Consider the following 15,096-nt stretch of genomic DNA (forward strand, 5'->3'; position numbering starts at 1 on the left):
AAGAAAACAAGATTAATTTGTCCTGAAGGACTGGGCGGATAATTTAGACCTGGCATGACATCTTTTGGGGGAAGATATTTGCTTGGCAATTTATATTAAGGATGTTTCTTAGAGCACATCTGAATTCAGCTAAAAATGCTCCACTATGATTAGTGATGAGAAAGAAAAATTGGGAGACTATCTTCCAGATATTAGTCACATCTTTCATGGAAAAGATTTGGAAAGCTTTTCAGGGAGAACTCAAGGCGTTCATCTCTGAAGGGAGCCCATCCGCTGGTGACTTTCAACCTTGGCTGTGGAGGTCCATCAACTCAGAGCATGCAGGGTCAATTATAATGTACAATTCAGAATACCAATCTAATAATTTTCAATTAAAACATTACTGTCAATTTGATTAAAATTCTTATGTCCTTTAGTCAGGGCCCCAGGCTACAAGTGATATTGAGAGAGATGAGTTATTAACACTTATTAAGACTTTGTGTATTAAGTTATAACTCTCCTTTTCTCTGGATGTTCACATTTTAATCTAGCCAAAATTATAGCTTGGTTTCCTGAATTGAATGTGATCATATGTTTGTGTTTAATACTTTAGGGAAGTACTTCTGAGACTATCTATGGTAATGATCCAATTTATTTTCTTTTTCCAATTTATCATGGACTGATATGTGAATAAAATACAATTTAAATGAATTAATAAAAAATGAAATAACAAATTATAAGCTCAGGTTTTTATTATTTGATTCAATGAACATAAAATAGCTTTCAACATTTCTATAAAAGTTTCTGCCTTTACTCTCACTTTGTGAATTATAATTTAAAAAGTGTATAGTAATTAATGATTAATAATGGGGAAGCTTATAAAATACTATAGCTTCATTTTTGATGTATAGTGTGAACATATGATGGTGCATTGGAGCCTCTGTATAATCAAAGGAGTAAGTACATTTATATTCATTAAATGGAACATGGAAAACAGTTTATAATTTTAAATAATCATAAAAGTCTACAGTAGCATTATTTTATATTTAAATTATAAAGCATAAGCAAATCTATCAGAGTCTATAACATGTAAGTGAAACAAGTTCCTCATAGGACAATAAACCAATACTCAATGCAACACTATTCAGAAAAGAAATTCAGATGTATTATTTATGATGCCATGGGGGAATTATGGAATTATTTGGTCAACAACAGTCTCACAAGATGTGGAGCCAGTGGTTGGTTCCATCACGATAGGAAAACATATACATCCTTAAAACCTCTTTCCTTTGATGATTGCTGTTTGTGACTTCTATCAGCACCACATCTTGAACACTTTCGTAGTAAAATTCTATTTAATCTATTAAATCAATATCTGATGTCATTAAACAAACATTAAGTTTTTAGTTGATATATGTATTGGAATATTTTTATGTCCCCAAGAAAAGTGCCTTACACATCCTTCCAGTGGATGCAATGTTGCTCACTTTCGGGTTTCTGACTTTGTTACTATTTTAATTTGGAGTATTGACTCACAGGCTCCACTGTCTCCAACTCACAAGAGGCTTTCATTGCCTCGCCACAAACAGCCCTTGGGGATTGCCCCCCATTCACTGCACTCTCTGATACCCCATGCCTTTTAGCTTTACTTCCTGGGCAATACTTAAACTCCTAACTCACAAGCAGAACTCAGTATTATTTTCTTAATGATGAGAGTGACCCTCTTTATACTGATATTTGGGGAGTACCCTTTACAGGGAGAATCCCCATGACTTTAACAGAGATATCAGATCACAGAAATATCTCCCGGTAATATGCCCAATATTTAAATAATAGAATCTATTCCTCGTGTGGTTTCAAGCTTGCTCTTTCATGCCTCCTTTTATGTATGTTGTGCACACATATATACACCAGTAAGACTCATACACACTCAGGCGGCACTTTGATTTATTTATAGACATATTATTCATACAGTAAGAGTGATTTTTCCTTTTATTTATGGAGCATAGAGTCATTCTCTTTGTGGGAGTCTGGCCAAGCAGACTATTGCAGCTATAGACTACTTTAAAGGTCTTTGTTTGGCAAATTACCTCAGGATTCTTTGGAAAATTTAAACATACTTCTAAAATAATGATCCTTAATATTCTATAGACTAGCAAATTTAGTGATATAAGTGCCAATAAAATCATTTCCCACTTACATGTTCTCTATGAGGGGATGCTTCTTTTGATAATTTGCACTATTGTGAAGCATAGGACAATCACATCTGTTTACACAAAGCAAAGATGCTTCTCTAGCAGCAACCCCAATCTGGGGTGTATTTATGTATTTATTTTTTTAATAATTTTATTGCCATATAATTCATGGACCATACAATTCAATAGTTCAATCATATAAAACTCATTTTTGGAATATTTCCTTATTTCCCTCTCATTTGATTTTTTTATTAATCAAAAAAACCTTATTTGTATTTATGAGGGGGCACCCCCCTAAAAAACCCCAGAATTGCTCTGGGCAGAGCAGAGCTTTCATAGGACAGTACGTATTTTTTCCTGCTTAGTGAGCATCCAGTGACTTGCTCTGAGTTGGTACACTCAGTGGCGTCACCTGGTAAGTTTTGAGCAAACCTCGTTTTTAGTGATGGCTGATTTAAGAGAACGGTGTGTGGCTGTGAAATTTTGTTTCCTGCTGAGGAAAAATGCTAGAAAAAAACTATTGTGATGTTTAACGCAGTTTACAAGAACAGCACTATGGGAAAAACTCAAGTGTACGAGTGGTTTTCTCACTTGAAAAAAGGTGAAATGTTGATTGATGACAAACCTCATTCTAGATGCCTGTCAACTTCGCCAATGGATGAAAAGGTCAACTCGCAGTGCATTTGGAGTGTGTTCCACCGGGTCAGACAGTTAATCAAGCTTTCTGTTTAGAGATTTTGAGAAGATTGTGTAACAGAAGTTCTGAAAAGATTGTGTGATTAAAAAAAAGCCCTGATTTGTGGCAGACGGGGGACTGGTTTTGCCACCGCAGCGATGCACATGCTTGTGCAGCCATCTCAGTGCACCAGTTTTGGGCAAAAAAGCCCAGCATACCTCTCTTGCTTCATGCACTTTGCTCACCTGAACTCCCTCCATGAGACTTCTTTTTGTTTCCACAAATGAAGAGGGACATGAAAGAACATTGATTTGATGACACAGAGAGATGAAGAACAAAAAGAGGAAGGGGCTATCAGCCGATGAGTTTGTAAAGTGTTTCCAAGAATGGAGTGGAAGATTGGACAAATTCATTAAGAGTCATGGAGAGTATTTTGAAGGTGATAAGGTTGTTTTGTAAAAAAAAAAATTAAATGCATAGTTTTGAAATAAAAATTCCATTTTTGGCCTGTTCCCCCTCAGATTTAGCTTTCTGACTCCGTGCTTATGCCTTCAACGCGTTCACAATGTTCTGCTCCTCAACAGGGAAGCTCGCTTGATCCTGTCCTGGACATATTTAGCACTCATGGAACTACCATAAGCCTTGCTGACATGGTTTTTGTTTTTGAAAACCTCATGAGAACTTTAAGTCTCCCAGCACTACCCCGAGAAGATGGCCTGGGTACACATCACGTGCAGAAATTTGTGCTTTACCAACCTTCTTCGTATAAAGCTAAGCAAGTCTATAACCAGCACAAGCTGGTGTGCTTCTTCCATGTGCTTTTGAGCTAGATGGCCACTTATTTACCTTCAACCCTTTAAGACCCCAGATGGTATATCTTTTGATAGCTGGGTACCATCAGCTTTCTTCACCACATTTGCTTGTTCACCGGCTTTGTCAGGAAGGTGAGCATCATAGAATGCCAATTTAACAAAAGAGAGTATTCTTGCATTGAGGTAGTACTTGAGTGGAGGCTCAATGTTGTTTTGCTACCTTAAGACTAAACCTATAAATATAGGCACAAAGATATATTTCCCCATCTTCATATAGACATATATTTGCATATGTACATGCCTTTATCTAGACTTCTATAAATACACTTTGCCTCCCAGCTCTTTCCTCTATTTCCTTTGACTTTCCTCCTGTCCCACTATCATGCTCAGTCGCCACCTGGGTTTCAGCAATTCCTCTTGGTTACATCACCCTTGATCATGCCCTACGAGGCTTCCCACACCTTCCTCACCACTGATTAGGATCACTTTTCGTTCCCTTGTCCCTGGCTTTGTTAACACCACTACCTTTTCCCCCAACTTTCCCTCTCCCATGTCCCCCCGGAACTGTTGGTGCCATTGTTTTCTCCTCCAGATTGTTCTTACAGGTCTATCTTAAAGACCTGCGAAGATAATAACATGCACAAAAACAAGACAGAACAAAACCAAGCAACAATATAACGCAAAACCAGAACAACAACAAACCAATGACAAAACAAAACAAAACACAAGAAGAAAGAAAAGCTTGTAGCTAGTTCAAGGATTGTTTGTTGGCCTTAAGGAGTATTTTCCAATCCAGTGTGTTGGGGCGCCACTCCCTGGCCCCAAAGTCCACCTTCGGCATTCCCTTGGCACTCTCAGTTCAGTTTGCTTGCTGTTCTGTTGCACCCCCTTAGTGTTTTGTCTCGGTGTGGCGGGATCAGATCAGGTGCAATGCCCATACTGTGTCTCCGGTGTTGTCCCCTGTAGGCCTATAGGTCAGTGAGAGGTGTCATGTCTCATAGTGCAGCCGGCCATATGGTCTTCTCTGTGGACTGGCTGCTCTAATTGAGAACATTGTCCTCACAACCTGGTGGGCCAGAATATGCTCCACTTTCTCCTCCTCTCCCGTCATAAGCTTCCATGTGCTCTGATCAGATATGTCCCTCTCCCAGAGTAGCAGATTCAATGACGTCCTTTGAAATAAATTCTTCTGGGGGGAGGGGAGGTGTCCACTTAGTAGTTGGGATTGGGGCCTACCCCCCAGACCTCTCCACTGGATCCCTACTCCACGCCGGCATGTTGCATTCACATCTTGGAGCACTGGGTTGAAGTCTGGTCCCTCTTTCCCTGTGGAGATATAAACAATACCCTCCCCTTGGGTGGGTTAGTGCCCTGTGCACCCACTACCCATGTCTTTTCCATTATTTATTTTCTTTTTTTCCTTTCCCCACCTCTTTCTTAGTTGTCTACCGTGTGTATCCCTGTATTTGGTCTGGTCCCTGCCATATTACCTGGTCCTCAACCCAGGAATGTCTGTATACAGTAGCTTTTTCCCTATGCCCCTTTAGCATTTTTTTTAAAGCTTACTTCAGCAGACTCATGTTGTACTTGGCCTTTTGTGCTTGACTCACTTCACTTAACATGATTTCCTCCAGTTCTTCCCATGCAGCGATGAGCTTCATACGTTCATCACTGCTTTTTAGAGTTGTGTAGTACTCCATTGTATGTATGTACCATGGCTTTTTAATCCACTTGTCAGTTGATAGAAATTTGGGTTGTTTCCAATCCTTGCAATTGTGATCTGTGCCGTAATGAACATTGGAGCACAGATGTCTGGCCTTGGTTTGTTTCTTGCCTCCTCTGGATATAAGGCCAGTAGAGGGATTGCTGGGTTGTATGGTAACTTGATATCCATCTGTTTTAGGTATCGCCGGATCTATTTCCATAGTGGCTGTACATACTTACAGGTCCACCAGCAGTGGATGAGAGTTCTGTCTCCCCACAAACCCTCCAACACTTGTTGCTTTTGGATTTTTTGAATTGGGTTACCTTTGACAGTGTTAGGTGGTACCTCATTGTTATTTTAATTTGCATTTCTCTTATGGCTAAAGATCAGAAACATTTTCTCATATGTTTGTTGGCCATTCAGATTTCTGCCCCTGTGAAACTTCTGTTCAGGTCCTTTGCCCACCTCTCAAGTGGGCAATTCGTTTTGTTTTTTTTTTTTCCTTTTGGAAGCTAGCAGAGTAGATTTTAGTAATAGGGCCTTTGTCTGATGTGTCGTTGCTAAAGATGTTTTCCCAGTCCGTGGACTCGCTTATTACTCTCTTGGTGAATTCTTTCGATGTAAACAGATGTTTTATCTTCATTATATCCCATTTGTCAATTTGTGCCTCCTCTGTGTTTGTGTCCTTCCCTATTTCTGATAGCCTATGTATTCCCTGTGTCAAAGTTCTCAAGTTGGTCCCAATTCCCTCATTGATGGCCCTAATAGTTTGGAGTTTAACTTCAAGGTCTTGATCTCACCTTGGAGTGAGATAAGGGTCTTGCTTCATTTTTCTGCAGGTAAATATCCATTTTTTCCCAGTATACTTGTTAATGAGGGCATCTGCTTCCCATTGGATATTTTTGGGCCCTTATCAAAGATCAGTTGTTGGTATGCTGATGATTTTATTTCTGGGTTTTCAGTTCTTTTCCATTGGTCTGTGTATCTGTCATTGTACCAATACCATGTGGTTTTGACAGCTGTGGCTGTATAGTATGTGCTAACGTCAGTTAACGCAAGCCCTCCCACTGTGTCCTGCTTGAGGAGCTCTCTGCTAATTCTGGGCTTCTTCCCTCTCCATATAAGTTGGTAATCAGTTTTTCCATTTCTTTGAAGAAAGATGAGGGTAATTGTATCAGGATTGCATTAAATTTATATAGTGTCTTTGGCAGGACTGACATCTGGTAGCAAGGCAATTCTATATGATAGTAATAGCAAGATCTGAAAGAATTCACCCAATGCTTAATCCATGTGTATTTACTCTTCCCTTGTTTGTTTGTTTTTAACTGAAATAGTTTATAAATAGGTCAAAGGGATGACATGGTTTTTAGACGACAGTGTCATGTAACACCAAGTAGGCTTTGGGAAATATAATTTCCTACACATCCCAAACTATTTCAAGTGATCTCATGACCTCTCTTCTTGAAGTCAAGCTGGATAAAAATGGCACACATATGGTAAAAAGGCAAATTTCACAAGGAGAGTTTCTCGTTTTAGGAGTTATCACTGTGAATGTTCCAAAGGTGGGCAGCATATCTGACACACTTGTATAATTGATATTAAAACATAATTCAAAAATGAAGCACAGCTGCAAATAAATAAAACCCAGAATCCAGCTGCACACCATGCCAAAACCTTGAGCTGACCGTGCCATCTTCCCAGGGACTTATTGCCATTTCACTGTAAAACTCTTATTCGTCAACATTCATTAACGATCTGGGTGACCAACACTGTGTTACTAGCTGCATCTGTTTCAGGGGAGTAGTATATGTTTATTATAATGTATCACTAATATATTTAAGATGATGTCTTTTATCTGAGAACCCATACTCTGTCTCAAAATAGACACCATGCCCGTGATCATATAATAATGCCCTAAACCAGACTAACTTTGATAAGTGTTATAATGGAAAGAGATGCCAAGTGCTATTTGAACAGAGGAGAAAATTCACTGTGATTCAGGTGTGGGATCAAGGGAGGCTTTGAAGAGGATGGCTTTTATGAGTATACTCTTTAAGTTGCTGGAAGAGGGGTGGTCAAAGAAAGGGAGAGTGGGGGCAGCGAGGCTTCTTGAGTAAAAGGGAAAAAAGAATCTAACAATGCAAGTTCCCTCTTCCCCATAGGCACACGGGTTTAACTTCGAAGGTGGTGGCAAGTCTATTGAACCAATTGTTTGGGTTGTTCTGATGTGGTCATAGTACTGTTTATATGAATTGTCAAACAGGAACGAGCTCATAAAAAGATATTAATGTGTCGTTGTTGTTGAGCAAAGTAGCATTACAGAAAAGGTGATTTCAAAGGCACATGGCTCTTTCATTACAGCCTTCAGGGGCAATGTTTGATCACTGAAAACAGGCTGCTTTGTTCCTGCTTTCTCTGATGTTTGGCATTATCCTCAGTACATATGCTCTGACTTGGAAAGAATCATTCTGCAAAGATTTAACAGATTCATGATTTGCATATTCAAAATACATATCTTGTAGTTAAAATGAACTGAAAAACATTTTGCTATCTATGCCTGTATATACACAAACGAATGTTTTAGACACACATCTCAGCAAATTTTAAAAAGCAATTATACATAGTATATGTGCTTGTTCTGGTAATAGGAGATCAGGCTATTGTTAAAGCTTTCCATTTTATATTATTACTGAGAAAAGCATATATTTTGAAGAGATATTATATTGGTGGATATATATCTATATTATATAGATATCTATATAATATCTATAATATATATATAGAAGCCTTCTAGTTTCAAAGGTTTGAGCTTTGCTGTATAGTCTTGCCACGGGTCATAGACTCAGAGGTGTTGGATGAAGTTTCAGGAAGCAGTTCAAATCTACAGACTACATTGAGGGAGAAGAGAGGAGGCAGTCTGCTCCTGTGAATATTTATAGCCTTGAAAACTCCATGGGGAAGTTCTGCTCTGGCCCTTACCCTTGAATCAGATTCCACTGGAATGCAGTATGCTTGATTTGCGCTTGACCATAGACTCAACTTTCTAATGCAGGATGTTGCTGCTCCCTCCTTGTTGATTGGGAGTTAACAGCATTCCTGGTTAGAGAAAAATGGATGTTACAAAATATCAAAGTATCAATACCAGCACCAGTTGCCAGGTAGCTGGCTCTGGCTTATGGCTTCTCTCTCTCTCTCTCTCTCTCTCTCTCTCTCTTTTTCTCTCTAATCAGAACAGGACTGTGCATCTTGTTCAATGCAGCTTGTTCAGTGTGGACATGAATTTCTGTCTTTTCGATTAGTAGCTGGGTGCATTAACTGAAGCACCCAGGGGCTCCAAATATAAAAGAGAAATGGTAAAGACTCATATTTGCATGAGGCCCTTTTTCCTTATATGAGAAGAAGAATGGAAATATTTTTTTTAAGGAGCAAGACATTTGGAAAAATACCAAAAGAATAAAAAATATTTTCTCGGTGACTGAAAGACTCAGAATTTGTTTCTGTAGAACTTTCTGGCCTCTGTTGACTGTTATGAAATCTCACAGAGGTTTCCCCTTTCATTCTGACTTCCAGTTGAACCTCTGAAAGATGGCATTACAAGCCCATCCTTCCGATTGACACGGCATCCACAATTAGACACTCGTGCTGAATTAAGCCTAATCATATTCTCCTGAAATGGACAAGGTTCAATACGTTTCTATTTCCTGGAACAAAGAAAAATAACCCCACCATTTCTCTCCCTCAAACCCTGTCCCATCCCCACTAACAACATGTTGTATCTCAGTGACGCCAGTGCCATTGCCTGGCACGTCCTCCCTCTTGGGGGAGGTTTGTAACCCTCTCAGAACAGAGACTATTGTAGGGATCCATCTGTTGCCCATTCCACTGTTTCTCAAATGTCAGTGCACCTAATAGTTCGCATGGGATTTTATTAATGGCAGATTCTGATTCAGCAAGTCTGGAGGCCAGTTGAGAGCTAACAAGCTCTCAGGTGAAGCAGAAGAACACACTTCGGGGAACAAGAGCCTAGAGTGCATATGAGCTCTCATGAAATTGGTATTTGTGCTTGGAGCCTGATCCCTAGACATGTTGAATTTCTGACTTTGAAGTGGTTCCAGATGTTGAAAACTTTTTGTTCATTTGTTTGTTTATTGGTGATATCATAAAGCCTGCAGCATGTGTGCCATGTTCACTTCTCTGGTTTTATTTCTTAAAATTTTCCATTCTTTTTGAGACAGACTAGCACCAGCCACTATAAGGCCCTCATGTTGACCGCTGAATGACTTGCCACCTTCCCCTCCCATCTCAGAAGGCCTCACTAGTGATTGATTTTAGGATGAACTCTCATGTTCTCAAGATCAGAACTTTATAATTAATAACATTGTTCCTTTGGATGCTGTAACCAAGATATTACTATTTTTATTTTATTTGCCAGGCCATTATAATCAATGTTATACCCTGTAATGCTCACTAAGTCTAAAGAATAGTAACGTTAATTTTGCTTTCTGCTTTTGTCCACACTTGCTTAAGTCCTAGACAAATGATAAATGAGTTTTTGCCTTGAAAGATGGACTGGAATGTCCACTTTACAATCAAGGAATCACTTTTAGATTCTAGAAGTCTATTTATAACCAAATAAAAGCTCTTCTAAATGATCAGGACATGATAGTGGCTGTCATTTATTCGAACCCATACACATCTTACATTTTAACTTGACTGCTTGACACTTTTAGTCTATATCAGGCTCTTTTACAACTCAGCTTCCAGGGAGCTTTCCCTAATTTCTTTCCTGTGTAATTGCTCAATAAATGTCCCCTCCCTATATGCTCCCACGTATGTGCCCTCAAGTTGATTCCAGCTCACGGTCACACTGCAGGACAGAGTCGAATTGCCCTGGGTTTTCTGAAGTGAAAGCTTTATGGAAGCAGGTCTCCAGGTCTGTTTTTTCATGGAGTAGTTTGTGGCTTTGACGTGCCGATGTTTTGGAGGGAAGCCTAGTGCTTAATCATTGTACATGAAGGATCTTCAAGAATTCCCATATTATAGCTTTCTCGTCATCTGTTACATATATTGGCCTCCCTTCAAAGCAACAGCTCTTGGAGGAAGAGATTATGCATTTTATCTCTATAACCATTGTCCATCTCAATACCTGACATATCTTGGGTTTTCGTTAGATTTTGCTGAATGAATGCAGAAAGGAAGTTGATGTGTTGTGGTTATGCACAATTACAGCATGATATTTTCTCTAGAGCTTACAATCAAATTGGGAGAAAGAAATACTAAACTTAGATAACATTGGGTGTAGGAGGAGGTAATGATATAAAATGTCAGTATATGATTATTTGCTAATGGGATTATAGAAAATAACTATCCTGGGTTCACACGAGATGGCATTGTGAATTTATTATTATTATTTTGACACCTCAATTTGTGCCATCAAGGATTTGAACTTGTATTGACGTTAATGAAAGTCTGAACTGAAGGGAACCGTATGAGAGAACAGAGTCGCTCGGTGGGGGGCATGTGTACATGCTCACCTAGGATCCCAACTGTTGGCAGTGTGACCCAAGCAGAGGGGCCTCATTCGCAGATTAGAGAGGACTGGTGATCTCCTTCCTAAAGCTCATGGCCTTGAAAATGATGAAGTAGTTTTCCCTGCACCCGGGGTTCCTATGAATCAAGTCCACAGCACACCCAACAACGAGAAAAGCCTGTCGGAGTACCTACTCAGAGTTTGCGGAGCAGCTACACTGCTAACCAATTTCCATCGAGTCAGGTCTATGTCAAGGTGACCTCCTGTGTGTCGGAGGCACTATGCTGCCGAGGATTATTGACGGTGAATTCATCGGGCCTTTCTTCGTTGGAATGGACTTCACAGGGATAGGTTAATTCTTCAGAAGTCAATTTTCAAGTCTTTCCTCTGAGATGCATTTGGGTGGATTCATTCAGCAACTGAATTTATGCCACCCAGGCGCTCGCAATATCCACCGGGACTGAAAATGACTCCCTTGAAGTAGTAGCTAACAAGGCTGATGATCGTGCTGGGTATGCAGCTCGGCCTCGGCTGGGGATGCTGGTCTCTGTGGGGATGTCAGTGGATTCCTTGTTGGATGGTTCTTCCCTCGATTGGGCCAATAGGATGCCCCAGCAGAAGATCAAATGCAGGGAGAAATTTTAGGTGTGTGTACTTGTGCTTGCGGTGGCCTAGAAGTGACTGTGTCCCTAGTTGCAATTTCTTTCAAGCCATTCTACTGCACACAATTCTATTCGTTGTTATTTGGATCTAAAGGTCGTTGTAACTCTAGTTACTAGTTCAGGGATACTTAACTAGCTTTTTAATACGTTTTCTAGAGCCCATGCCCATGTACTTTGCCCCTTCTCAAATTATTACTGCCACTTGTTTTCTACTTGGGGTCCAATACAGTTGTAGACAGTTGTTTCAAATGGATTTGAAGTCAGGCTTAGGAACATTTAGGATGAAGATTAATCCCTTAAACATGCTTTCGCTGGCTGTCATATATCAAACATGATTCTATGATGTAGGAGTTCAGTAGAAAACACACTTGTCTAAAATTCCGTGTTCATATGCTTTATATTCTAGCAAACTAAAGAGGATATATATTCATCATTTAGTTTACTGTTCCATTAAAACATGATAAAATCCCAAAGATATGGTTGTTGGCTTACACTCCCCCCGTTTTTATAAAGGTAGATTATCCACAAGTTTTGTCTCTTCTCTTTCCTATTGCTCTCACAACCATTATCTTTCCAGCAGGAACATAAAAGATGAAAAGTTACGCTTTAGCATCGACAGCATAAGGTTTGGTGGAAAGAAGACGGGGATTCTGAAGTAAAAAGATTTTTAAATTCACCTAGGCTGGTCTGCCCTCCATTTCTATAAAGATATTGATAGTTGCTTTCAGCTTGCCAAACACCCAGAGTTAAAAGTGGAATAAAAGTCTTATGCTCATAATGATGGAGAGAAACAAGTCAGAAATATAGATATGTTGCTCTTATTACAAAGCCCTGGTGCGCCGACCTTCTCTCTGTCTTTATATCTTAGAGAGTATTACAACCTTTTTCGTAGTTCTTACTTAGATCGTTGTTGACTCATGTAAGCCTAATTCTGTGACCTAGCAAAAATGGAAAATAAATCCCAGCAGGGCTTCCCTGTTTCTAGTTTAACCTTGGAATGAAGAGCGAAAGGTGCTGAAGAGACCATAAATTCAATTTGGAATAATGATTTTTTTTAAAAAGGTTTGTTTATACTTTCCTCAGTAGATACAGTGAAAATCTAATATGTTTCCTGCTACGTACTATATATTTTCCCATGCTTGATTAAATTCCTGTTTAGAAGATAGCTGAGAGGAACTGAGTAAAAAAGTCTATTTTGAGTTTCCTTCCTATTTTGTTCTTCATTGTATATATTTTCAAGTTGGTTTTTCTTTTTCTTTTTTTTAGGCTCAGTTTATGAAATGTTTGGAAACGAATGCTGTTTGTCAACAGGAGAAGTGATTAAAATTATTGGCCTCAAAATTAAAAAGATCATAGCTGAAATCTGTGAACACAGCGAAGGTAGTCAGTCTTCACGATCATTTGAACTGCCTATGAATTTTCCAGGTACAGTACATGACAACCACTTTGGATCAATAAGACCATATTGTTAATAGTTATGTAGATAATAGTTACATAACTCTGGACTCCTCATGCGGCGCCAGTGGTTGAGCGCTGAGTTGCTAAGTGCAAGGTTGACAAGTTGAATCCTCTCTGAGGTACCTTGGAAGATCCCCTGGGGATCCCTCCCAAAAGATCATGGCTGCTTAAAACTCGGTGGAGCACGATTCTGTTCTGACATACATGGGACCCCCTATGAATGGGAATGAACCCAACAGAACGTGATTCATTAGTTTACATCTTACAAAGGAAAACAAATCTAAAAGGCAGTCATTTTCTTTAGGATTTTTTTTTGTGCTTTATTTCTTGGTTATTGGGTGGGGGGATCCTTTTGATTTCAGTATGCTGATGGCTTGATAGTTGAGTGTCTAGCTGCTACCTGGAAGAGTGGTAGTTGGACTCCACCAGCCATTCTGTGGATAGAAGCCCTAGCAATCTACTCCAGTAAAGATTCTAGCTGAGGAGGCCATATGGGGCAGTTCTATTAGGCCCTATAGGGCATTCACTACCATCAAGTCAATTCCAAGTCATAGTGATCCTATTAGACAGGGTTTCCCTGTTGCCCCATGGGTTTCCAAGACGGTAACTCTTTAGGGAGTAGAAAGCCTAGTCTTTCAGCCAAGGAGCAGCTGTTGGGTTTGGAATATCAGCAGCTATTCCGAACATAACCACTACACCGCCAGCACGCCATAAGGTCGCTGTGAGTAGAAACGGAGTCAACTGCACCTAGCAGCAACGGAATACGAATAGAGGCGAATACTTTCCTCTCTGTTCAATAAATGCCCCGTGCTTAAGACAGTCTTTTTAAAATTGATACTTAGTAAGTGCCAACAATATGCACGAGTGACTATGCTAGATGACAAAACCAAACATGTTGTATTTGTAAGATTTTTGGAATTCGTTGTTTGCTATCTCGTAGATACATGTGCCTTCCTTGCGGCACCTCTCTAGTCTCGGGACCATGGCTAAGCTAACCTGTCTGATCTTCTCCACAAAGGAGTTCTGGTGGCAGAGTGGGGTACTCATTGGGCTAGAAACCTCTCTCTCTCTTTCTCTCTCTCTCTCTCTCTCTCATCCATGGAGTCAGTGCTGACTCACAGGGAACCCCCGTGGGTTTCTGAGACAGTTACTGTTGATGGGAGGAGAAAGCGCAGTCGTCCCCATGAAGAGTGCTGTTCGCTTCAGACTGCTGACCATGAAGCTAGCAGCCCAACAGGAGGCACTCCACCACCAGTGCTCCCTCCCTGTGAGTCAGGATTGCCTCAACGGCAGTAGGGTTAGTTTACTGCGACCTTCTTGAAAACTTGACAGCTCTTCTTTGTTTATATAACTCTAGTCACCTTAGGAAATTAATATTATTGACCTCTGTTCACATTCATGGATCCTCTGACCGAAGTATTAAATTTTTTTTCCTTAAAGCTAGGTTGGTAGCCTTCATGTTCTCATAATACCTTGGGCACCAGATTGTGTACTTCACTGGGTGCTCATTAACGATTTCCTTGTTTGCCCTCCTTTATTTCCAACCTAGAGTCAGCCATCATTTTCTGTAAAGGATTAGAGTTTTTTGTTTGTGTGCTAAAGTAGTAAGTTAAAAAAAATAATTCTAACGACATGGTTTCTGTTACAAATATTCCACTCTGATGTTTCAGCATGACTGCGACTACAGACAATACATATACCAATACAGTTACATACACCTTAATAAAACTTTACTTAAAAACAAAACAATAAGCAGATGGAAGTAGAAGTGGCCTCTGGACCATAGTTTATCGAAGTCTTTTCTAGACTAAAACTCCTCGACAGATATGACATATTTGACTTTGTGTTGTCAGTACCAAGCATCTTTTCCAGCAATGAGAATGTTGCACAATAAATGCTTATTGACCTCAAAAGGATTAGTGGGAGAGATAAACTAAGAAACATGCATAACAGAATGTGAGTCATGATGATTGACTCACAGATAAGGAATCAAAGGACCCTTAAAAAGAGCATCTAAGTTTTTTCAGTCATGTTTTAGAACATGGAGTCTGGAGTCTTTATAGCTGAGTTCCAACTCTG

The 15,096-nt window shown here is 39.7% G+C and overlaps 1 protein-coding gene across 1 annotated transcript in view; it reads left to right on the forward strand.

Annotated features, from left to right (window-relative positions):
* The window catches only part of THEMIS (thymocyte selection associated), a 223,192-nt gene that overhangs the window by 21,233 nt on the left and 186,863 nt on the right, over positions 1–15,096 (forward strand). The window contains exon 2 of the mRNA XM_075553732.1: positions 12,826–12,984. Within this exon, the coding sequence (XP_075409847.1) occupies positions 12,826–12,984 (159 nt within the window). The remainder of the gene's footprint in view (positions 1–12,825; positions 12,985–15,096) is intronic.

The sequence above is a fragment of the Tenrec ecaudatus genome, chromosome 7 (genome assembly GCF_050624435.1).
Source record: "Tenrec ecaudatus isolate mTenEca1 chromosome 7, mTenEca1.hap1, whole genome shotgun sequence".
NCBI classification, from domain to species: Eukaryota; Metazoa; Chordata; class Mammalia; order Afrosoricida; family Tenrecidae; genus Tenrec; species Tenrec ecaudatus.